Source organism: Oncorhynchus nerka, linkage group LG2 (genome assembly GCF_034236695.1).
Source record: "Oncorhynchus nerka isolate Pitt River linkage group LG2, Oner_Uvic_2.0, whole genome shotgun sequence".
In the NCBI taxonomy this organism is placed as follows: domain Eukaryota; kingdom Metazoa; phylum Chordata; class Actinopteri; order Salmoniformes; family Salmonidae; genus Oncorhynchus; species Oncorhynchus nerka.
In genome coordinates, this window is record NC_088397.1 from 64,020,990 (window position 1) to 64,047,725 (window position 26,736).

At 41.0% G+C, this 26,736-nt stretch overlaps 1 protein-coding gene across 2 annotated transcripts in view; it reads left to right on the forward strand.

The window, feature by feature from the left end:
* LOC115139455 (F-actin-capping protein subunit beta isoforms 1 and 2) overlaps nt 1–26,736 on the forward strand; it is a 32,810-nt gene that overhangs the window by 819 nt on the left and 5,255 nt on the right. For both annotated transcript variants that reach the window (XM_029676860.2, XM_029676849.2), the window contains exon 2: nt 4,816–4,905. In XM_029676860.2, the coding sequence (XP_029532720.1) occupies nt 4,816–4,905 (90 nt within the window). The remainder of the gene's footprint in view (nt 1–4,815; nt 4,906–26,736) is intronic.

Sequence of the window (26,736 nt, forward strand, 5' to 3'; positions counted from 1 at the left end):
ATCAAAGTTTATTTGTCACGTGTGCGGAATACAACAGGTGTAGTAGACCTTACAGTGAAATGCTTACTTACAGGCTCTAACCAATAGTGCAAAAAAGGTATTAGGTGAACAGTAGGTAAGTAAAGAAATAAAACAGTGAAAAATAACAGTAGCAGTTATTTTCTGACTATAGGCCTATATTATGGGGCAGGTAGCCTCGAGGTTAGAGCATTGAGCCAGTAAAAAAAAAAGGTGGATTGTTCAAGTACCAGAGCTGACAAGTTGAAAACATTTTAACAAATATTTCACTGTGCCCTTGAGCAAGGCACTTAACTCAAATTACTTCAGGGATGCTGTACAATGGCGACCCTAGCCATGACCCCACTTCCTGCAGGGGAGTTGGGATATGCAAAAAAACATTACCATTACACACTTGTTTATTATTATTTTAAACACTTGAAGTAATGTGACTGGCTTGTCACCAACAAATGTAACTAGCTACATTCACACCTCAAACTCCACTCTACTCCTTTTATGAATGTTGTACACTTGGAATGAAGGTCTAATACAATATAATGGAGAGCAGATGGCTTGTCTCCCCAGCCACCCGCTGACCTCATCCATCATGTTGGTCCATCCTCGCTGCTCTTCTCAGCCCCCTGGGCAGTTGGTCCGGCAGTGTTTACACTGAGACTAGGGCATTGGTAAATAGTGTCAGGGAGTGCAGGTGTCGTCTGAACAAGACTGATTCATCTGCCTAGAAACAACCCAAAAGTGTGAGAAGGGCATGCAGTACATGATCTGAAAACCTTGGCTGTGTTCAGGAGAAAGGAGACTGAAGTTTGTTTAGGGAAGGAATGCTTTTGTCTGTGTGATTATCCTATAGCCAGCTGCTCTTCTCTGGCTGGTATCTACCTTGGTTTCATCTGATGACTTGGCATTTGATTTTGGATTTATTAGGATCCCCATTAGCCGACGCCAATGGTGACATCTAGGTTAACTGGGGTCTGACATGTATAACGAAAGACATTCGGCAAGACTTTACAATTTACATGCACATGTTAATGTTTCAAAATGTATCTATCAGTTACACATACATGTCAGTACATACACACAACAAGTAGGTCAAATGGGGGAGAGGCGTTGTGCTGTGAGATTTTGGTTTTTGAAACCAGGTTTTCTGCACTAGTGCTATATAAGATGGAAAGGAGTTCCATGCACTCATGGCTCTGTATAATACTGTACGTTTCCATTAATTTGTTCTGGACCTGGGGACTGTGAAAAGACCCCTGGTGGCATGTCTGGTGGGGTAAGTGTGTGTGCTGTGTGTAAGTTGGCGACGCAAACAATTTGGAATTTCCTGCACATTCTTTCTTATAAAAACAAGAAGTGACGCAGTCAGTCTTTCCTCAACTCTTAGCCAAGAGAGACTGGCATGTGTAGTATTAATATTAGCCCTCTGAATACAATGAAGAGCAAGATGTGCCTCTCTGTTTTGGGCCAGCTGCAGCTTAACGAGGTCTTTCTTTGCTGCACTTGACTGGACAATATTCAAGATAAGATAAAACTAGAGCCTGCGGGACTTGATTTGTGGAGTGGTGTCAAAAACGCCACAGCGGTCCGACCTCAATCTTTTCAACCTTTGAATCTATATGTTTTGACCATGACAGTTTGCAATCTAAGGTGACACCAAGTAATTTAGTATCCTAAACTTGATCAACAGCCACACAATTCATTACCAGATTCAGCTGAGGTCCAGAATTTAGGGAATGATTTGTACCAAATACAATGCTCTTAGTTTTAGAGATGTTTAGGACCAGTTTATTACTGGCCACCCATTCCAAAACAGACTGCAACTCTTTAAGGGTTTCCTTGACTTCATTAGCTGTGGTTGCTGATGCGTATAAAATGAAAGACATTGAGTTGATTACTGGTATTCCTGTGAATTTGAATATTGGCATTGGTGTGTTTTTGTTGTTTGCGAATCAGATGTTGTTTATGAGAACCACCATGTGTTTTGACAGGTGTTCAGTTTGTTGTTTCTAGACTTTTAGGGCTCTAGGCTATATCTCAATTTGTTGTCTTTCCATCTCTTAAGATTAGTGTGTTGCTGCACTATTTATCAGTACTTACTAAAATTCTGTTACTTTTGTTTATTTAATTGGAATAGGACTACAGTCGGAACTGCGTTAAGTTCAAATTGGATGAATATAAACTTGACTTCAGTTGCTCCAGATTAGAGGTTGACCAATTTATGATTTTTCAATGCTGATACCGATTAATGGAGGACCAAAAAAAGACGATACCGATTAAAAATATATATAGAAAAAATGACAATTACAACAATGCTTAATGAACACTTTTTTTTATTATAACTTAATATAATGCATAAATAAAATCAATTTAGTCTCAAATAAATAATGAAACCTGTTCAATTTGGTTTAAATAATGCAAAAACAGTTTTGGAGAAGAAAGTAAAAGTGCAATATGTGCCATGTAAAAAAGCTAACGTTTAAGTTCCTTGCTCAGAACATGAGAACATATGAAAGGTGGTGGGTCCTTTTACATGTGGTCAGCCTGCCACGCAGTCTCCTCGTGGAGTGCAATATAATCGGTCTCCAAAAATGCTGATTACCGATTCTTATGAAAACTTGAAAACGGCCCTAATTAATTGGCCATGCCGATTAATCGGTCGACCTCTACTCCAGATATCTCAGTCCTGTACATTTCTCAGGGGTTTCATGTTGTGGCTGGCCTGTCCTTCCCTGCATGCTGATATCCTGATCACCATAGTTCAGAGAGGGATCACCTCCAGGGAAGTCTCTGCTAGGTGGTCCGCTAGCTTAGCTTCTCCCTATTAACAACAATCCTCTCTGTTCCACTGCTAGATCTCCTCAGTAATTGAACATAAGGAGAGCTTGTGGAGGGACTGACGCCATGAATCAATCCGTATTCATTCATCCTTCTTTCTGAAGTTCAGTTTAATCACATTTATTTATATGTGCTTGTTTGACAAAGTTGTCTGTAATACAACACTTCACAAATGGGCCTGTATTCAAAAAGGCAAGCCTGAGCCCACAGCAGGCATCATAAAAAAAAAAATTAAAAAAAAAAAAAAGAGGCACATTTTCTTCTCTCCTCCGCTCCTGACTGCATGTGCTGCCATAGAAATAGAATAAATATAATGGACGTCCCCATTAAAGTCAATGATGGCATAATGGGTGGACTGGCGGCCTTTGCGAGTGTACCCATAGGAGCAAAGCAGGAAGTAAAAGCAGGAAGTGTACCCATCCATGCTGTGATTTGTTGATTTAACTCCACTGCATTGGAAAAAAACATTGCATGAGCCACAGTTAAAGGTAGACTCAGTGAATTGCCATTGCCATGAGCAGCACCGCAGATATTGAGATGAGTGAGATGCAACACCTCGCTCTCACACAGTCACACACAGTATCTGGGCATGTGCATGCGATCGTTTCACGCTGTTCACAGCGTGGTAGCCAGGGGACCAAAACAGAGGAGAAGTTGAGCCTCACGCTTCAACTCTCAAAGTTGTGGAAATTTACCCAATATGCTGTTCACATTTGACCTTTTAACATAATTTTTAATGAACATTCTATGTTACCGTGGAAATGATTGCATTACAATACCAGACAGTAATTGTGAGTGTACCCATTACCAGTCAAATTGCCAGGGTTCGAGTTTCCAAGCCCATTCTTTTAAACTACATTTTTAGTCTCATCCATAACTGTCGGTTCTATGGTAATTGTGCAAGTAAGAGCAGAGTATTGTAATGGATACTCATTCTCCACAAATTAGTATTTTAAGTGTTATTAAAATTCTTTCCTCACAAAGGTTTGTACTCAGTTTTATAGCAGAGGCAGTGGAGTGAATCGTTCACATCCTTTTGGTATAGGTTTAGTCACATTTTCAGTTGATGGGAACTGTTGTCTTCATTTATGAGCTCTCAAGCAATCAAATAATTTACATAGACTTAAAATAATGATGGCCTTTCTAGATGCCATAAAATGACGGGCCTGTATCAATAACTGGAGGCTCCACAGCATTGCCTTATATGGTAACCAGTCAATCCGTCTTCTAACTACCATGGTTGCAAAATGTTTTTCACATTTGTAGATTTAGACACTCCCCTAAAGGAATCTGCCTTGTGTTGTAAAGATTCCTAGTGTACTAGATAGGCCTATCACATGCTCAACAAGGCTATTTAGGGGCAAATCCAGAACTTCCTCTCTCATGCCACTTAGTTTTGCTTTGATAAAGGCTGTAACTGAAACCATGAGCAGCTAGTTCCATGACCTATGTAATCTTAGGATGCAGTGAGTGTATGGCTATTGTTGTCAGGGTGTAAATGTTCTCTACATACCCTAGTCACGGCCTGGCTCGGCTCTGTCGTATCTACCGTAAGAATGTAACATGCATCCATCACTGGCTGCCTCCTCATTCTGCTGGGGCTGTGTGGGAGGCCGGGAACTTTTTTGGCTCTGTGGTCAATTCAATCTATTTTGGTTGATTTAAATGCAGACCGTGACAGGGATGATTTTAAACTAAAACACTTTAAAGTTAATTGAATCTCCTTTTAAAAGATTCATGAAAATCAACTGTGAACAGTCAACTTCTTATATTCCAAGACCAGCTTAAACTGTTGACTCTTTCTGCAGGGTTGAACTTGGCAAGGATCGAGTTCATTTTCTCTTGTAAAATAAAATAAAATTGACAAAGGGCAAGTGCAACTTGCTTTTAGACTTTCTTTTGCAGAACTATACATTTTGTGTTGGAATGTGTATCAAAAGCTGACTCTTATTTTGTGTGTTTCAGAATGACCAGCAGCTGGACTGTGCTCTGGACCTGATGAGGCGTCTTCCTCCCCAGCAGATCGAGAAGAATCTCAGTGACCTCATCGACCTGGTGAGTCTCCAGCAGAAGACAACCTTATAGGGAGCGGCACTCAACTGTACAACACTTACAAATGACCTGATGATTGTCGGGGAAAAAATGATAATTAGACAATTGTGGGAGCTGTTTTATTAGACTTCAGTGCAGCTTTTGACATTATTGATCATAGTCTGCTGCTGAAAAAACAACCTGTTTATTTGGCCTTACGTCAACTCTTGATCCATGATGTAGCAGAGATCTGTCTAATGGAAGCGCCTCCAACATAATCAAGTCTGTAGTTGCAGCGAACTGAAAAGAGGAGCGACCCAGGGATGTGTGTGCTTTGGGGACCTTTAACAGAAAGTGACTGGCAGAATAGGTGTTGTATGTAGAGGATGAGGGCTGCAGTAGGTATCTCAGATAGGGGGGAGTGAGGCCTAAGAGGGTTTATAAATATGCTTCAACCAGTGGGTCTTGCGATGGGTACATAGACAACCAGTTTACAGAGGTGTATAGAGTGCAGTGATGTTTCCTATAAGGAGCATTGGTGGCAAATCTGGTGAGGAACATCTAGCCACACAAGAGCACCCTTGCCTGCCGATCTATTAATTATGTCTCTGTAATTGACCATAGGTAGGATGGTCATCTGAATCAGGGTTCGTTTGGCAGCTGGGGTGAGAGAGGTGCGAATATGATTGAGGAAACCAAGTCTATACTCCCAAGTACTTGTATGAGGTGACTACCTCAAGCTCTAAACACTCAGAGGTAGTAGTTACACCGGTGGGGAGAGGGGCATTCTTCTTACCAAACCACATGACCTTTGTTTTGGAGGTGTTCAGAACAAGGTTAAGGGCAGGGAAAGCTTGTTGGAGACTAAGAAAGCTTTGTTCTGGAGCGTTTAACACAATATCTGGGGAGGTACCAGCTGAGTATAAGACTATATCAGCTGCATATAAATGGATGAGAGCGCTTCCTACTGCCTGAGCTATGTTGTTCATGTAAATTGATAAGAGTCGGGCCTAGGATCGAACCTTGGGGTACTCCCTTGGTGACAGTCATGGGCTGAGACAGCAGAGGTGCTGACTTTATACACTGCACTCTTTGAGAGAGTTAGTCAGCAAACCAAGCCAAAGACCTCTGTGACACTAATACTCCTTAGCCAGCCCACAAGAATGGAATTTCTTGGCCCAAGCAAGTCTCTTCTTATTATTGGTGTCCTTTAGTAGTGGTTTCTTTATAGCAATTTGATCTTGAAGCCCTGATTGACACAGTCCCCTTTGAACAGTTGATGTTGAGATGTCTGTTTCTTGAAATCTGAAACATTTATTTGGGCTGCTATTTGAGGCTGCTAACTCAAATGAACTTATCCTCTGCAGCAGAGGTAATTCTGGGTCTTCCTTTCCTGTGGCGGTCCTCATTAGAGACAGTTTATCATGGTGCTTGATGGTTTTTGCGACTGCACTTGAAGAAACTTCTTAAAGTTTGGTATTGACTGAGCTTCAAATCTTAAAGTAATGGACTGTCGTTTCTCTTTGCTTATTTGAGCTGTTCTTGCCATAATATGGATTTAGTCTTTTACCAATATAGTGCTATCTTCTGTATACCACCCCTACCTTGTCACAACACAACTGACTGTTCGAACTCATTAAGAAGGAAATAAATTCCACAAATGAACCGTTAACAAGGCACACCTGTTAATTGAAATGCATTCCAGGTGACTACCTCATGAAGCTGATTGCGAGAATGCAAAGAGTGTGCAAAGCTGTCATCAAGGCAAAGGGTGGCTATTTTGAAGAATATATATATATATTTTTAGAGAATAGTAAATATAAAGAAATACCCTGGAATGAGTAGGTGTGTCCAATTTGACTGGTACTGTATGTATTTAACTTATGGTATGGGAAATGAGGAATAGGCCATTTGCTGATGTCATCACCATCAATGATGGCTGTTAAACATCGTCGATAGAAGATCCAATCGTAAAATCGCTCATCCTTAGTTTTATTGCAACTGGACTACTGCCCGGTCAAGTGTCACGGAGGGACACAGGCAAACAACAGTTGGCCCAGAACAGAGAAGCACGGCGGGCCCTTAAATGTACACGGAGAGCTAACATCAATAACATGCATGTCAATCTCTCCTGGGTCAAAGTAGAGGAGAGAGTGACTGCGTCACTACTTGTCTTTGTGAGAGGTATTGACATGTTGAAAGCACGGCGCTGTCTGTCCAAACGACTAGCTCACTGCTCTGACACCCATGCATACCCCACAAGACATGCCTCCAGGGGTCTCTTCACAGTCCCCAAGTCCACAAGACACTGTGAAACTCACAGTACTACATGGAACTCAATTCCGCATCAAGTAACTCAAGCAAGCAGTAAAAAAAAAAAACCACACCTTGACTGTTGACTGATATATCTACTGTAAATCATGTCCTGATATGCTACTTATTTTCCTTAACATGCACAGAAATAAACCACATCCATGTTCTACTTTTGGTAGGTATTTTCTTTATTAAATATGCAATGAACTACACAGAGGGAAAAGACTGAAAGATCGATAAGCTCAAGTTGCAGGTCAGTGGGAGCGTTATCCACATTGAAGGTGAAAGGAGAGGAAACCAGCAGCATGATATTTTCCAACACTTTGAAAGCCTCAAAACGACGAACTCACAGTTCAAAGCATGCAGCAGCGATTTTGTATACTTCTCCCACTGGTTGTCTGATAGGGAACATACTAGTAGGGGATGGAAGGTGTGAGTTTGTTGGCTTCTACTTGGTGGGTCAGGAAGAGTAATTTCCCCTTGAAGGCTTTGACAAGGCTGTACATCTTCCCTGGTTTCGAATTCAGTTCATTCATGAGGGCCATGATGTCCACGGTGAAGGCAAAATCAGCCAACCATTCTTTCTTGCAGTTGAGGGAAATCCACATTTTCCTTTCATTTGCAAAAACTCAGCAATCTCCGACTTCAGGTCCCAGACCTTTTTTAAGCATCTTCCCAAAACTTGGCCATCTCATGTTTGTGTGGTAGGGGAGATCTGCATGATCCGACTGTCTTCCAACAGTGAGACATTTACATTTAAGTCATTTAGCAGACGCTCTTATCCAGAGCGACTTACAAATTGGTTGTGGTTTAAAGATGTTGCTCTTATGAAGTTTACCACTTTAGTGACTGTATCCACAACATGGCAAATTTTCAAAACACATTTACAGAACACCACCTGATGAATAATGCAATGCAGGAAAATACTTTTCTGATCTGGGTTCAACTCAGCTACTTGATCTTATGTCCTTTTCAAAAGGCAAACATGTTTTCCTGTCAAGTTTGGGCACCATCAGTAGTCACACTGGATAACTTTTCAAATCCCTGTACCAGCACTGCCACACACTTATTAACCTTCCTTATCTTTCCCTGTGGTTGTGCTCTTCATTGACCTCATTGAAGCAAGCTCCTCTGTAATTTCAAAGTCTGGGGTTATGCCTCGTAAGAATATTAACAACTGCGTCGTGTCACGTGCATCACTGCTCTCATTCAGGGCCAAGGAGAAATATGTGAAATCCTTGTCTTTCAACTGTTCCATATTCTCTGTCCTCAACTCTTCGTCTTGACAGGGAAACATTTTCAAACAGCTCTTTCTTGTCAGGGCAAAGTATTGCTGCAGAGTCCATTTTAAACATTCTTTAACGAATTTGCCCTCAGCGACTGGGTTGCTGTTTTTAGCAATTTTGGGACAGCTAGTTCTCGCAATTCCGTTGTTTACTGAATGCAGTTTTGTGAAAAGTCCTTGCTGCTTTTGCAACTGAGAAAGCAACTCTCTTGGTGCACTTTCCCTCTGCTCAGAAGCCATATTCCTATATTTTTCAGCATGCTTCATCAGGAAGTGTCAGGACAAGTTGTAGTCTTTCAAGACAGCGATGCGGTCTTTGCACTAGAGGTCGACCGGTTTAATCGGCATGGCCGATTTTTAATTAGGGCCGATTTCAAGTTTTCATAACAATCGGGAATCTGCATTTTTGGGTGCCGATTATGGCTGATTTACATTGCAATCCACGAAGACTACGTGGCAGGCTGACCACCTGTTAGGCGAGTGCAGCATCAAAATGGCCTTGTGGCTGCAAGCTAGCATTGAACTTATCTTGTAAAAAAAACAAATCTTTATTTTATTAAAATGTTGCGGCCGGCTGCGACAGAGCGCGAACCCAGAGTCTCTGGTGGCACAGCTAGCACTGCGTTGCAGTGCCCTAGATGACTGCGCCACCCGGGAGGCCCTTAAACGCATCTTAACCCCTCTGGTACTAGTGGGACGCTCCACCTCGACAACAGCCAGTGAAATTGCAGGGCGTCAAATTCAAAACAACAGAAATCCCATAATTAAAATTCCTCAAACATAGAAGTATTTTAAAGATAAACTTGTTAATCCCACCACAGTGTCCGATTTCAAAAAGGCTTTACGACGAAAGCACACCAAACGATTATGTTAGGTCTGCACCTAGTCACAGAAAAACACAGCCATTTTTCCAGGCAAAGGGAGGAGTCACAAAAATCAGAAATGGAGAGAGAATGAATCACTAACCTTTGATCTTCATCAGATGACACTCCTATGACTTCATGTTACACAATACATGTATGTTTTGTTCGATAAAGTTAATATTTGTATCCAAAAATCTCAGTTTACATTGGCGCGTTGTGGTCAGAAATGCATTGTCCCAAACAAACATCCGGTGAAAGTGCAGAGAGCCACATCAAATGACAGAAATACTCATCGTAAACATTGATAAACTATACAAGTGTTATTCATGGAAATATAAACTTCTCCTTAATGCATCCGCTGTCAGATTTCAAAAACGCTTTACGGCGAAAGCACACTTTGCGATTATGTTAGGTCTGCACCTAGTCACAGAAACGCGTACAGCCATTTTCCAGCCAAGGAGAGCCCTCATAAAAGTCAGAAATAGCATTAAAATTAGTCACTTACCTTTTGAATCCCAGTTTGACAATAACTGACTGATTAGTTCCATGAAGTCCATTTATGTCCAAATAGCCACTTGTTGTTAGTGTTCAGCCCAGTAATCCATCTTCATGAGGCGCGAGCACTTCGTCCAGATGACAACTCCGTTCCGTTACAGGTCGTAGAAACAGGTCAAACGATGTATGGATTCAATCTTTAGGATGTTTTTAACATAAACCATCAATAATGTTCCAACCGGAGAATTCCTATGTCTGAAGAAAAGCACTGGAACGAGAGGTAACTCTGTCGGGAGCGCGCGTCTTGAGCCTGAGACACTCTGCCAGTCCACTGACTCAAACAGGTCTCATGAGCCCCTCCTTTATAGCAGAAGCCTGAAACAAGTTTCTAAAGACTGTTGACATCTAGTGGAAGCCTTAGGAAGTGCAACTTGACTCCAGACACTGTATTCGGTAGGCCAAGCTTTGAAAAACTACAAACCTCAGATTTCCCACTTCCTGGTTGGATTTTTCTCAGGTTTTCGCCTGCCATATGAGTAATGTCATACTCACAGACAACACTCTGAAGTTTATAAAACTGTTTGAATGATTTCTATCCAATAATAATATGCATATATTAGCATCTGGGACAGAGTAGGAGGCAGTTCACTCTGCGTGCAATGAACACAAGAGAAGTGACACAATTTCACCTGGTTAATATTGCCTGCTAACCTGGATTTCTTTTAGCTAAGGTTTAAAAATGTATACTTCTGTGTATTGATTTTAAGAAAGGCATTGGTGTTTAAGGTTAGGTACAGCCGTGCAACGATTGTGCTTTCTTTTCGTAAATGCGCTTTTGTAACATCATCCCCCGTTTGGCGAAATTGGCTGTCTTTGTTAGGAAGAAATAGTCTTCACACAGTTCGCAACGAGGAGGTGGCCCAAACTGCTGCATATACCCTGATTCTGTTGCAAGAGAAGTGACACAATTGACCTAGTTAAAAGAAATTCATGTTAGCAGGCAATATTAACTAAATATGCAGGTTTAAAAAAAATATACTTGTGTATTGATTTTAAGAAAGGCATTGATGTTTATGGTTAGGTACACGTTGGAGCAACGACAGTCCTTTTTTTGCGAATGCGCACCGCATCGATTATATGCAACGCAGGACACGCTAGATAAACTAGTAAATATCATCAACCATGTGTAGTTAACTAGTGATTATGATTGTTTTTTATAAGATGAGTTTAATGCTAGAAACTTACCATGGCTTCTTACTGCATTCACGTAACAGGCAGGCTCCTCGTGGACTGCAATGAGGCAGATGGTAAGAGCGTTGGACTAGTTAACTGTAAGGTTGCAATATTGAATCACAAGGTAAAAATCGTTCTTCCCCTGAATTAGGCAGTTAAGTTCAGAATTCAAGCAGATTTTCACAGCTTTGTTAAAAACCGCGCAACATTTCAGCGCCCTGCTATTCATGCCAGGAATATAGTATATGCATATGATTAGTGTTTGTGGATAGAAAACACTCAGACGTTTCCAAAACTGTTTAAATCACGCCTGTGGCATTTACGGAACGTGCGTTTCATCGAATAGTGCATGAAAATCTGTTCACTGAAAATGGAAAAATATATTCTTCCGCGACTACAGGCAATTGTTAAAAGCGAACAGAATTACATAGAGCCGAGTTTTCATTGGCTACAGCTTCCCCAGGTTGTCTAGAGTCACGTCATTTGTTGCGCAATTGATTCTTGGTCTAACCGAAACAAGGGAACTCCTTTCCTACTGTCCCCGCCCAGATTTTGGTTCGACTTTTTCAAGACAGCATTTTTTCCACAGACAAGCTAATCTTTTCACATCGCCTCCTGAGGATTTTTATCGCTTATTAACGTGTACTAATACCTAAAGTTGCATTACAAAAGTATTTCGAAGTGTTTTGTGAAAGTTTATCTTCGACTTTTTGAATTTTAAAAAATTACGTTACGTTATGAAATGCTATTTTTTTTTCTTTACTCGCGACGGAATCGTAGTTCGTTATCTAGGCTATTTATGGACCGATTTAATCGAAAAAAGACCCTAAATGATGTTTATGGGACATCTAGGAGTGCCAAGAAAGAAGCTCGTCAAAGGTAATGAATGTTTTATATTTTATTTCAGCGTTTTCGTTTGCGACGGATAACGCAAAATCTGTCGTTTTTGGTGACGGTGGAGTATTTTGAGGGTGCATGGTATCAGATAATAGCTTCTCATGCGTTCCCCGAAAAGCATTTTACAAATCTGACTTGGTCGATAGATTCACAACGAGTGTAGCTTTAATTCAGTATATTGTATGTCAATTTTAATGAAAGTTTGAGGTTTATCAACCTCTATGGTGGCGCTCTTGAGCATTTCTGCTGATTGTGGTCCCCAATTCGGTACCACGTCCTCAACAAGTTTTAACCCACCATTTCTAGGCCGTCATTGAAAATAAGAATGTGTTCTTAACTGACTTGCCTAGTTAAATAAAGGTGTAAAAAAAAAATTTTAAACGGCCTAATTGGTGTCCAAAAATACAGATTTCCGATTGTTATGAAAACTTGAAATCGGCCCTAATTAATCGTCCATTCCGATTAATCGGGCGGCCTCTAGTGTGTTATCATGCTGAAACATGGGGTGATGGCAGCGGATGACTGGCACGACAATTGGCCTCAGGATCTCGTCATGGTATCTCCGTGCATTCAAATTGCCATCAATAAAATGCAAATGTGTTTGTTGTCCGTAGTTTATGCCTGCCCATATCATAACCCCACCTCTGCCATGGGGCACTCTGTTCACAACGTTAACAACGTCTGCAGTTCTGAAGCCTGATGGGTGTACTGCCAAATTCTCTGAAAGGACAGAGGTGGCTTATGGTAGATAAATTAACATTAAATTCTATGGCAACAGCTCTGATGGACATTCCAGCAGTCAGCATGCCAATTGCATGCTCCCTCAACTTGAGACATCTGTGGTATTGTGTTACAACTGCACATTTTAGTGGCCTTTTATTATCCCCAACACAAGGTACCCCCGTGTAATGAATATGCTGTTTAATCAGCTTCTTGACATGGTGGATGGATTATCTTGGCAAAGGAGAAGGGTTATGCCCAATGCCGTCGGGTACACCAAATATATTTTTTACAAGGGGGCTATACATTTTTTTTTTTCTTGCCTGAGTAGCCTCATTTCATTGACAAAAATAAAATGAAACTATCTAGTGTTCAGCGAAATAACACAATGTCAAATTAACATCCAATCACATTAACCGTTACTCTTTCGCGGGACTTCAACTAACGGTCTGTATGTAGCCAAACGTAGCTGCTGCTCATTCTGTTTGCTCGAAAAATTGATAAATGTTTTTTTTTTATTTTTTATAATTGGCTCACGCTCGGACACATAACAGCTCTACTGGTAGTATTGCTACTACCAGCAGTACTACACCTGCACCTGACGGACACCTTGTTCTGCTTCCACGAGCACATCCAATGCTAGCATCAGTAAATCTATATTTTGTTGTTAGCCCAGCTACCATGGACACTGACAGTTGTGAATCTGATGCAGCCAAAGAGCTACTGCATCCTTACCCAGGAAGGCACCGAACAGACAGGACCATCGTTGGACCATCCAAGAAGCGCAAATATGATGAACTACATTTTGATTTGGGGTTCACTTGTATTGGGAGTAGTGCCTTTCCTCAGCCACAGTGTGTTCATAGTACTTTTACACATCTCACAACTTGATGAAACCTTCACTTTTGCGCAGACATTTTAGAAACAAAACATGGCAATTTGAAAAATAAGCCACAGGAGGTTTTTTGGGGTGAGATTTAAGATTACTTTTGAGTACTAAGACATGTATAAAAGCAACCGATACCATTTAATAAGAAGGGGATAGAAGCGTCATATATGGTGAGCTACCGAGTGGCTAGGACAGGCAAACCCAATACAATTGTGAAGGATTAACAGTTGAAGTTTACATGCACCTTAGCCAAATACATTTAAAATCAGTTTTTCACAATTCCTAACATTTACTCCTAGTGAAAATTCCCTGTTTTAGGTCAGTTGGGGTCACCGCTTTATTTCAAGAATGTGAAATGTCAGAATAATAGTGGAGAGATTTTATTTCAGCTTAGATTTTTTTTCATCACATTACCAGTGGGTCAGAAGTTTACATTCACTCAATTAGTATTTGGTAGCATTGCCTTTAAATTGTTTAACTTGGGTCAAACGTTTTGGGTAGCCTTCCACAAGCTTCCCACAATAAGTTGGGCGAATTTTGGCCCATTCCTCCTGACCGAGCTGGTAACTGAGGTCAGGTTTGTAGGCCTCCTTGCTCGCACACGCTTTTTCAGTTCTGCCCACAAATTCTTCTATAGGATTGAGGTTAGGGCTTTGTGATGGCCACTCCAATACCTTGACTTTGTCCTTAAGCCAGTTTGCACAACTTTGGAAGTATGCTTGGGGTTATTGTCCATTTGGAAGACCCATTTGCGACCAAGCTTCAACTTCCTGACTGATGTCTTGATGTTGCATCAGTATATCCACATAATTTTCCTTCCTTGTGATGCCATCTATTTTGTGAAGTGCACCAGTCCCTCCTGCAGCAAAGCACCCCCACAGCATGATGCTGCCACCCCCGTGCTTCATGGTTGGGATGGTGTTCTTCGGCTTGCCAGCCTCTCCCTTTTCCTCCAAACATAACAATGGTCAAACAGTTGTATTTTTTTCCAGGTGATGTCGATATAGGAATCGTTTTACTGTGGCTACTTTTGTACCTGTTTCCTCCAGCATCTTCACAAGGTCCTTTGCTGTTGTTCTGGAATTGATTTGCACTTTCGCACCAAAGTACGTTCATCTCTAGGAGACAGAACGCGTCTCCTTCCTGAGCGTATGACGGCTGCGTGGTCCCATGGTGTTTATACTTGCATACTATTATTTGTATAGATGAATGTGGTACCTTCAGGTGTTTGGAAATGGCTCCCAAGGATGAACCAGACTTGTGGAGGTCTACAATTAATTCATTTTTTCCTGAGGTCTTGGCTGGTTTCTTTTGATTTTCCCATGATGTCAAGCAGAGGCACTGAGTTTGAAGGTAGGCCTTGAAATACAGGTACACCTCCAATTGACTCAAATTATGTCAATTAGCCTGACGAGCTTCTAAAGCCATGACATTTTCTGGAATTTTCCAAGCTGTTTAAAGGCACAACTTGTGTATGTATGTAAACTTCTGACCCACTGGAATTGTGATACAGTGAAATAATCTGTCTGCAAACAATTGTTGGAAAAATTACTTCCATGCCCTGCCTCCAGTCCACTTACCGATATCTGAACAAGAGAGCCTCACTGAAATTGTAACTACGGGACTATAAATTTGGTAACCACTGGTGTAGATGAATACTTAACATATTTATTTGTTTTGTTATGCGGAAGCTCGTATCAATCAATACTGATTGAATTGTCATAGTTATTAAGCTTACACACAGCTGGATTTCTGAACTCCATGATATGTATATCTCGGTGTTGGGTTGCAACGACCTTAGGCGGAGTGTACCTTCGACTACATCGAGTCTCTGTTCCCTTGTATCGACTGTCTGTGGTTGTATTTGGTTAACATGTTATCTGATAGGGGATTTCAGCAAACAAAGAAAAGCACATAGCTACAGAGGACAAACGGGTGCACAGTGAGGGTTTTAAAGCTAGAATTTATTTAAATTAAAACTGTAACAAAGCACCTTCCCCGATTCTGTTTCGGTGAAAAGCTGAGGAACTGGCCTGGAGAAAGGGCAAGGGGAATACCTAGTCAGTCGTACAACTGAAATGTGTGTTCCTGAATCAGAGGGGTACGGAGGCCTGCCTTAATCGACATCCACATCTTTGGCGCCCGGGGAACAGTGGGTTAACTGCCTTGCTTAGGGGCATAACGACAGAATTTTACCTTGTCAGCTCGGCGATTCGATCCAGCAATCTTTCGGTGAATGGAACCATTCTAAATTCATAACAGAGCTATGGATGCAAGAATTTACTATCCATGCCATTTAAAATGAGTTTAACCATGTTTTTACGCTATACAGTGTTTGTTTGCATTCATATTGTTTACAAACATTGCAAGATTATTTTGAGCTCTGATAGGGTACGAAAGTTAAACTAAACTCATGAGGTATGTATAACTTATATTCTTCAAGATTCATTGGGTCTATATAATAAATCATTTAAGTCCAAAAATGGATGTAGCAATTAACATTTTCAGGACTATCGACTGACAGTGACTCGACGAAGTCGGAGATACAGTCCACACACTCATCTCCATTAATTTACATTATGGAGTTGAGGAACTCTGCTAGCTTATACAGACTTACAGTACACTTCTAGACTACCAGGACTGTGCTTGAAATCTCCCGTAGTGCAAAAACATCTGACAGATTAAGCTGAATCAGACAGAAATCAAACCACACGTTCTCTAGTGATTGTTCTCCACATTTTTGGGGGGATCATATCCCTTCAGACCCTCGTCTGCTCCTCTTCCTTTCTTCTCCTCTTTGACAACTCACTCCCCTGGGCACCAGCACTCTCCTTGACCGCCTCAGCCCGCTCCTCTGTATCTGGTTGTTAGCGCTCATTAGTAATGCTGTCAATCACTCTACATGAGCCCATTTAGCCCCTCCCTCTCCTTACACTCACTCCTTACAGTTGGGAATCACCTGAGCTCACCACCTCTAGTGTCATCCTTTCCCCCTCTATACTGTTCTGTCGCCTCAACCATTCTCTTTCCTCCTTGATTCTACTTTTCTACCCCAGTTTCCCACTTCTGCCTGCCTTCTGTCCCCCCTCTGTTTCTGTGTGTCTGGCGGTTGCCAGGTGTGGGGCTGTGTCCGTGGAACAGAGCAGGCATTGTCTCTGTGTGTTCTAAAGGGAGGCGGGGGGGTCCATGTCACTGAGTCGTCATTTGTACCCGTTTATCCCCTGAGACTGTCATTCAAATTCTTATCATATTCTCTCCCCCTCTCATTTCCGTGTCACCTTCTCTCCCACTTAGCAAGTAGACATGGAATGAGGGAAAATTGGCTTAACCTTATCTTCCCCCTCATTCAGGGACATCATATGCCAGCTTTCTCTCGTCTCCTTGTCATCTTTTTCTCACACACACTATGCCCTCTCTCAACCGCTGCAGTCTACCCAGCTCTTGCCAAAGATAACTTATTTGTCCCCCCCATTGTCTTGCATCGGAAGAGGAACTCATCTTCTGAAAATCACTCTGCTCTCGGTAGCTATGTTGCACTGGCTACTACGGCAAACTATGCTCCAGCTAGCACCCTATTCCAAGCTTGTTTGAATGGCCATAGCTAGTTTGCCAGCTTGTTGAAGTTGTACGGGGCTGTCCTCAGAAATCTGCATGTTTAAAAAAAAAAAAATGTAATTTAACCTTTTTTATTTTATTTAACTAGGCAAGTCCGTTAACCTCTTAAGTCGACCCTCTACTTTTTTGAACATTCTGTTAAAAATCGCGCAACATTTCAGCGCCCTGCTACTCATGCCAGGAATATAGTATATGCATTTGCTTAGTCTGTGTGGATAGAAAACAATCAGACGTTTATACAACTGGTTAAATCACTGCTGTGGCTTTACCAGAACGGCATTTACATCGAAAAGCACAGGAAAAACTGATCACTGAAAATGGGAAAATATATCCATGCGCTACTTGAACCCATTGATAAAGGTGAACCACAATTAATTGACTGAGGTTGCAGTACCTACAGCTTCCACACGGTGTCTAGAGTCTTGTCATTTCCCTTCGAGTTTTTTCTTGGTCAAACACATGCAGGGCACCGTATCTCCTTTGGTCTAGGACCGGATATTTTCGTTGAGTTTCTAGCCGGACATTTTTCCAGACGGACAGCTAATGATCTTTACATCGCCTCCTGATGAATTTTATCGCTTATTAACGTTTACTAATACCTAAAGTTGCATTACAAACGTATTTCGAAGTGTTTTGTGAAAGTTTATCGTCGACTTTTTGAATTTTAAAAAATGACGTTACGTTTTGAAACGATGTTTTTTTCGTTTATCACACAGTCTACATATAACGATATCTAGGCTTTATATGGACCGATTTAATCGAAATAAAGACCCAAATAGTGTTTATGGGACATCTAGGAGTGCCAACAAAGAAGATGGTGAAAGGTAATGAATGTTTTCTATTTTATTGTGCGGTTTGTGTAACGCCGAAATGCAATTTATTTTGTTTACGTCCCCTGTGGGTCTTTTGGGGTGTTACATGCTATCAGATAATAGCTTCTCATGCCTTCGCCGAAAAGCATTTTAAAAATCTGACTTGTTGCCTAGATTCACAACGAGTGTAGCTTTAATTCGATACCCTGCATGTGTATTTTAATGAACTTTTGAGTTTTAACTAATACTATTAGCATTTAGCGTAGCGCATTTGCATTTCCAGAGCTCTAGTTGGGACGCAAGCGTCCCGAGTAGAAGCAACAGGTTAACTTCTTGCGTCGAGCCATCCCGGATCCGGGATCGTGAATACAGCCTCAAGCTCATTACCATAACGCAACGTTAACTATTCATGAAAATCGCAAATGAAATGAAATTAATCTATTTGCTCTCAAGCTTAGCCTTTTGTTAACAACACTGTCATCTCAGATTTTCAAAATATGCTTCTCAACCATTGCAAAACAAGCATTTGTGTAACAGTATTGATAGGCTAGCGTAGCATTTAGCGTTAGCATTCAGCAGGCAACATTTTCACAAAAACCAGAAAAGCATTCAAATAAAATCATTTACCTTTGAAGAACTTCAGATGTTTTCAATGAGGAGACTCTCAGATAGCAAATGTTCAGTTTTTCCTGAAAGATTATTTGTTTAGGACAAATCGCTCCGTTTTCTGCGTCACGTTTAGCTACAAAAAAAAACCTGTATCCAGGATTGTGTAAATCTATCCGCAAGCTCATTAGCATAACACAACGTTAACTATTCATGAAAATCGCAAATGAAATGAAATTAATCTATTTGCTCTCAAGCTTAGCCTTTTGTTAACAACACTGTCATCTCAGATTTTCAAAATATGCTTTTGAACCATAGCTAAACAAGCATTTGTGTAACAGTATTGATAGCCTAGCATCGTATTATGCCAGTTTCACCATGCAACATTTTCCACAAAAACCAGAAAAGAATTCAAATAAAATCATTTACCTTTGAAGAACTTCAGATGTTTTCAACGAGGAGACTCTGTTAGATAGCAAATGTTCCGTTTTTACAAAAAATATTATTTGTGTCGACTAATCGCTCCGTTTTGTTCATCACATTTGGGGAGGGAAAAAAAAAAATATATATATTAAGTCATTAAAACGCGAACTTTTTCCCAAATTAACTCCATAATATCGACAGAAACATGGCAAACCGATGTTTAGAATCAATCCTCAAGGTGTTTTTCACATATCTATCGACGATAAAATCCATCGTGGCAGTTTACTGTCTCTTCTGAAGAAATGGAACGCGCATGGACCTACAGATTATGCACACAGGACACCGGGCGGGACACCAGGTAAATGTAGTCTCTTGTGGTCAATCTTCCAATGATATGCCTACAAACACGTCACAATGCTGCAGACACCTCGGGGAATAGACAGAAACCGCAGGCTCATTCCTGGCGCATTCACAGCCATATAAGGAGACATTGGAACACAGCGCCTTCAGAATCTGGGGCATTTCCTGTATGAAACTTCATCTTGGTTTCGCCTGTTGCATTAGTTCTGGGGCACTCACAGATAATATCTTTGCCGTTTTGGAGACGTCAGAGTTTTGTCTTTCCAAGGCTGTCAATTCCATGCATAGTCGAGCATCTTTTCGTGACAAAATATTGCGCTTAAAACGGGCACGTCTTTTTATCCAATAATGACATAGCGCCCCCATAGGTTGAACAGGTTAAAGACAAATTCTTATTTATAAACAGAGGGTTCATTTCCTTGTTCAGGGGCAGAACTACAGGTTTTTCTTTTTTTTTTTACCTTGTCAGCTCATGGATTCGCTCCAGCAAACTTGGTTACTGGCCCAACGCTCTAACCCCTAGGCTACCTGCAGGTAGTCTGACTCTGAGAGCTGCCACTGTGCCTCACTACTTTGCAACATTATCTTGTTGGCCAAATATTAGAGAGCAGTCAGCTGTGCAATAGGACTCGGCGCACAAATCACAGCAGAACAGGTATTTCATGATTACTAATTTATGCATTAGCTATAACTTCACTTAGCTAGCTAGCTAGTGGGACTATTCAGCATTGAATGTGTGTGAACTGGCGTTATAGCATCCTCGACTTTTTGAGACTGGTTCAGCGAGCAGACACTAGCAAATGTTGTGCACATTACAAATGAACTTTTGAGGATGAAAGGGGGTTCAGTGGACGATGTCACCTTGTTAACATTTTCAAATATTAAAACAGCATATTGTAGCCGGACTGCTTTTTAGCTATCCCATATGTGTTTATGCGAGTGATCAGTGCAGACCTCCAATCTGACGTGGGACAATGTCTACACCATACACACACACACACCTAGAGCTGGGTGATATTGCCAAAATAGCGTGTGTATACATGCTCGCTCGTTACGTCGCTCTACCTCGCTCGCTCTACCTCGCTCGCTCTACCTCGCTCGCTCTACCTCGCTCGCTCTCTCTACCAGTAAAAAGTTTTTTTGGAACACCTACTCATTCAAGGGTTTTTATTTTTACTATTTTCTACATTTGTAGAATAATAGGGAAGACTTAAACTATGAAAACACATATGGAATCATGTAGTAAGCAAAAAAGTGTTAACCAAATCAAGATATATTTGAGATTCTTCCACCCTTTGCCTTGATGACAGCTTTGCACGCACTTGAGATTTTCTCAACCCGTTTCACCTGGAATGCTTTTCCAACCGTCTTGAACGACTTCCCACATATGCTGAAGACTTGCTAGCTGCTTTTCCTAAACTCTGCGGTCCAACGCATCCCAAACCATCTCAATTTGTTTGAAGTTGGGATTGTGGATGCCAGGTCATCTGATGCAGCACTCCATCACTCTCAGTCTTGGTCAAATAGCCCTTACACTGCCTGGAGGTGTTTTGGTCATTGTCCTGTTGGAAAAACAAATGATAGTCCCACTAACCGCTAGGCTACCTTCCGCCCCACTAATAATAATGGGGCGGCAGGTAGTGGTTGGACTAGTAACCGGAAGGTTGCAAGATCGAATCCCCGAGCTGACAAAGTAAAAATACGTTGTTCTGCTCCTGAACAAGGCAGTGAACCCACTGTTCCTAGGCCGTAATTGAAAATAAGAATTTGTTCATAACTGACTTGCCTAGTAAATACGCCATCCCAACTGTTTTGGGATTTTTTATCTGTGGTAGCTGATTCTGTGTATATGCAGAATGCTGTGGTAGCCACCCTGGTTAAGTGTGCCTTGAATTCTAAATAAATTAGTGTCACCAGCAAAGCACCATAACACCACCACCTCCATGCTTTACGGTGGGAAATACACATGCAGAGATCATCCATTCACACACCGCGTCTCACAAAGAAATGGCGGTTGGAACCCAAAATAACCAATTTGCACTCTAGACAAAAGAACAAATTTCCATCGGTCTAATGTCCATTGCTCGTGTTTCTTGGCCCAAGCAAGTCTCTTCTTATTGGTGATCTTTTAGTAGTGATTTCTTTGCAGCAATTCAACCATGACAGCCTGATTCACACAGTCTCCTCTGAAAAGTTGATGTTGAGGTGTCTGTTACTTGAACTCTGAAGCATTTATTTGGGCTGCAATTTCTGAAGCTGGTAACTCTAATGAACTTAACTCTGCTGCAAAGGATAACTCTGGGTCTTCCATTTCTGTGGCTGTCCTCATGAGAACAGTTTTTCATCATAGCGCTTCATGTTTCTTTGCAAATGCACTTGAAGAAACTTTAGTAGTTCTTGAAATGTTCTGTATTGACTGACCTTTGTCTTAAAGTATTGATGAACTGTAATTTCATTTAGCCTATTTGAGCTGTTCTTGCCATAATACGGACTTGGTCTTTTACCAAATCTTCTGTATACTTGTGACAACACAACTGATTGGCTCAAACAGATTAAGAAGGAAAGCAATTCTACAAATGAACTTTTAAGGCACGCCTGTTAATTCAAATCAAATGTATTTATATAGCCCTTCGTACATCAGCTGATATCTCAAAGTGCTGTACAGAAACCCAGCCTAAAACCCCAAACAGCAAGCAATGCAGGTGTAGAAGCACTGTGGCTAGGAAAAACTCCCTAGAAAGGCCAAAACCTAGGAAGAAACCTAGAGAGGAACCAGGCTATGTGGGGTGGCCAGTCCTCTTCTGGCTGTGCCGGGTGGAGATTATAACAGAACATGGCCAAGATGTTCAAATGTTCATAAATGACCAGCATGGTCCAATAATAATAAGGCAGAACAGTTGAAACTGGAGCAGCAGCACGGCCAGGTGGACTGGGGACAGCAGGGAGTCATCATGTCAGGTAGTCCTGAGGCATGGTCCTAGGGCTCAGGTCCTCCGAGAGAGAGAAAGAAAGAGAGAATTAGAGAGAGCACACTTAAATTCACACAGGACACCGAATAGGACAGGAGAAGTACTCCAGATATAACAAACTGACCCTAATTGAAATGCATTCCAGGTGACTACCTCGTGAAGCTGGTTGAGAGAATGCCAAGAGTGTGCAAAGCCGTTGTTAGGTTATTTTTCAGAGTAAATAACTCGCGGACATTAGAGAAGCTTTAACCAAGTTTAAACACTCCTCCAATCCTCACATGTTATGGCTCTACATGAAGCTAATAAAGAGGGTAACAGGATAACAAACCTTTATTACTCCCTTAAGAGAATCTGTCCTCACCTCCTGACCTCAACACATTCCTTCATCTAATCCACAGATGCCCATTGATTTTCTTCATAGAACCATTCACTTCGGACATAACCCAGTCTCTTTCATTTCCTATCTCAATGATCAAAGTTTAGCCAATTCCAACACTGTCAAGGCAAAGGGTGACTCTTTGAAGAATTTCAAATATTTTGGTTACTACATGATTCCATGTCATTTCAAAAATGTTGCTGTCTTCACTATTATTCTACAATGTAGAAAATAGTCAAAATAAAGAAAAACCCTTGAATGAGTAGGTGTTCTAAAACCTTTGACCTGTACTGTATATACACTACCGTTCAAAAGTTTGGGATCACTTAGAAATGTCCTTGTGTTTTGCGGTTACTATTTAATTTAGCTGCCAGTTGAGTACTTGTGAGGTTTCTTGTTTCTCAAACTAGACCCTAATGTACTTGTCCTCTTGCTCAGTTGTGCACCGGGGTCTCCCACTCCTCTTTCCATTCTGTTCAGGGCCAGTCTGCACTGTTCTGTGAAGGGAGTAGTATACAGTGTTGTACGAGATCTTCAGTTTCATGGCAATTTCTCGCATGGAATAGCCTTCATTTCTCAGAACAAGAATAGACTGAGTTTCAGAAGGAAGTTATTTGTTTCTGGCCATTTTGATCCTGTAATCAAACCCACAAATGCTGATGCGCCAGATACTCAACTAGTCTAAAGGACAGTTTTATTGCTTCTTTAATCAGCAGTTTTCAGCTGTGCAAACACAATTGCAAAAAGGTTTTCTAATGAGCAATTACCCTATTAAAATGATAAACTTGGATTAGCTAATGCAACGTTCCAATGGAACACAGGAGTGATGGTTTTTGATAATGGACCTCTGTACGCCTATGTAGATACTCCATTAAAATCTGCCGTTTCCAGCTACAATAGTCATTTACAACATTAACAATGTCTGCACTGTAAATTTGCTTTTCTTTCAATCAAGGACATTTCTAAGTGACCCCAAACTTTTGAACGGTTGTGTATATATTTTAATTGAACCTTTTATTGAACTAAGTTAAGAACAATTTCGGCCTATTCCAACCAAACCTGGACAATGCTGGGCCAGTTGTGCGCCGCCCCATGGGACTCCCAATCATGGCTTGTTGTGATGGCCTGGAATCGAACCAGGGACTGTAGTGATGCCTCTAGCACTGAGATGCAGTGCCTTGGACCGCTGCGCCACTCGGGAGCCCAATCAACTGGGTGGTTCAAGCCCTGAATGCTGATTGGCTGAAATCTGTATATCTGAAAGCCGTGATCGGGTATGACAAAACATTTTATTTCTACTGCTCTAATTACGCTGGTAACCAGTTTATAATAGCAAAGGGGACCTGAGGTTTGTGGTAAATGGCCATTATACCATAGCTAAGGGCTGTATCCAGGCACTCCACGTTGCGTCATGCGTAAGAACAGCCCTTAGCCGTGGTATATTAGCCATATACCACACCCTCTCGGGCATTAATTAATTAATTGTACACCCGAGTATAGAAAACATTAACACCTGATCTTCCAATGAGATTATGCAGGTGAAGCTGTGATCGTTTTAATGAATATGTTTACATGCACACTAATTCGAAATTAAACTTATGGCAGGAGGCGGCGTATTGAAATGGTCATGTAAACACCTTACTCTGCATATCTTAATTGGCGAAAGGTCAAAATTGAAGTATGCATACGTTGCTCAGAAAACCAGCCGTTTTAAGCAATCTTTTGAATTATTAGGACATGTAAACAGCTTAATTTGGCGGTCAAGCTGTGTCTTTGATCTACGCATGTGCCAGCACCAGTAGCGCAAGCCTCCCTCTAGTGTGAAGTGAGCTCGAGAAAAGCAAAGTATGCATCTTAGAAATTGTTTTCACATACACACTTTGTCTGAACTCCGAATCAAATAGGCTAAACCAAAAATAACATGGTCACTGTCGTGAATGTTTATTTTGAATGGCCATTTTCTGCGTTGATCAAAAGTCCCATCAGGTAGCCTGATTTCAGATGTCCATGTAAAAAGTATTAGGGAAATTGTTCTTGTTGCAAAGCATATAACTGTTTTAAACAATCTATTATACTATAAACAATAATTGTATTATTGTGTGCATGTTATCGTTTTCATTGTCACTTGTTAAATCCACTTCAATCAGTGTAGATGTGTAGACGATATTGTAAAAATTCAAATCATGTCGATTTTTATTAAAAAAAGGAAATAATCTCATTTATGTAATTATTCACATCTCTGAGTTACAGCTGTGAGTCTTCCTGGGTTTCTCTGAGCTTTGCCCACCTGGATTGGACAATATTTGCACTTAAAATATATATTTTTTAATTCTTCAAGTTGTTTGTTGATCATTGCTAGACAGCCATTTTCAAGTCTTATTTTTGCTGATTTTTATTTATTATTCAATTCTATTTAGGCCACTCAAGAACATTCAATGTCGTCTTGGTTAGCAACTCGTGTAAATTTGGCCTTGTTTTAGATTATTGTCCTGCTGAAAGGTGAATTTGTTTCCCAGTGTCTGGAAATCAGACTGAAGGTTTTTCCTCTATAATTTAGCCTGTGCTTAGCTCCATTCCATTTATTTTTATCCTAAAAAAGCTCCCTAGTCCTTGCTGATTACAAGCATACACATTAGGGATGCACAATATATCTGTGAACATATTTCGGAATCAGACGATATTAGCTAAAAATGCCAACATCGGTATCAATATCTAGTTTAACGCAGATGTTAAAAACCGATGTCAAAGCTCTACCGTGCATACCTCTATAACGTAGGTACATGATGTAATGGTGCCAAACCTAGCCCACACAATGTCTGCTGTGTGGATCAAGCAAGTCAACAAGTCGAGCAGTCATTTTGAAAGAGTAAGATAAATTCAGCGAGACAACTCAAAGGCAAAATCAATTAAAGCCAAGATAATGGAATTCATTGTCAAGGACAATCAACCGTTCTCTGTCGAGGGTGTTTGCCGACTGGTCGAGCACCAGTATACGCTACCAAGTGCGCTATTTTTCCAGGTGTTGCCTTCCCGGAGTTATACTGCTATTAGCTTCACAACATGCATACTATGGGACGCCGTTTGTGTCTTTGCATGTCAAAAAAGATACAGGAACACTGTCAAAGCTGTACAAAAAAAGTCGGCAAACACCGAACAATGTGTTTACCAAACTATGTTTGACCACATCTTATGGGGTAGCTAGCTTTAGCTTGGTACCTAGCTAGCATCAATACAACCAGCCTGAAAACATTGACCAGTAGAAACTGAGGATGGATCTGCAGTTTTCTCCTATCACAGCCATTAAACTCAACTGTTTTAGTCACCATTGGCCTCGTGGTGAAATCCCAGATTGGTTTTCTTCCTCTCCGGCAACTGAGTTAGGAAAGACACCTGTATCCTTGTAGTGAATGGGTGTGTTGATACACCATCCAAAGTGTAATAACTTCCATGCTCAAAGTGATATTCAATATCTGCTTTTTTTTGTTTACCCATTTACAATAGGTGACCTTTTTTGAGGCATTGGAGAACCTCCCTGGTCTTTGTGGTTGAATCTGTTTTTGAAATTCACTGCTTGACTGAGCGACCTTAAATATAATTGAATGTGTGGGGTACAGAGATGAGGTTGTCATTCAGAAATCAAGTTAACCACTTTTTGCACACAAATTTAATATGTGACTTGTTAAGCAAATGTTTACTCCTGAACTTAACCCCTTTGTTGTGGCAGTGAGTACTTATTGACTCAAACCTTTTCAGAATTTTTCAACATTTTGTAAAATAATTCCACTTTGACATTATGGGATATTCTGTGTAGGCCAGTGAGACAATCTCAATTTAATCCATTTGAAATGCCGGCTCGAACAAAACAGCATTTTGAAAAAGGTCAAGTGGTGTGAATACTTTCTGACGGCACTGTAAGTTTGCGAGGCGGTCTGCGTGTAAGTTTGTCAATGAAAGTGTTTGTGTGAGCTTGTCGAATAGTGTCAAGTGTGTTGTTGGAAC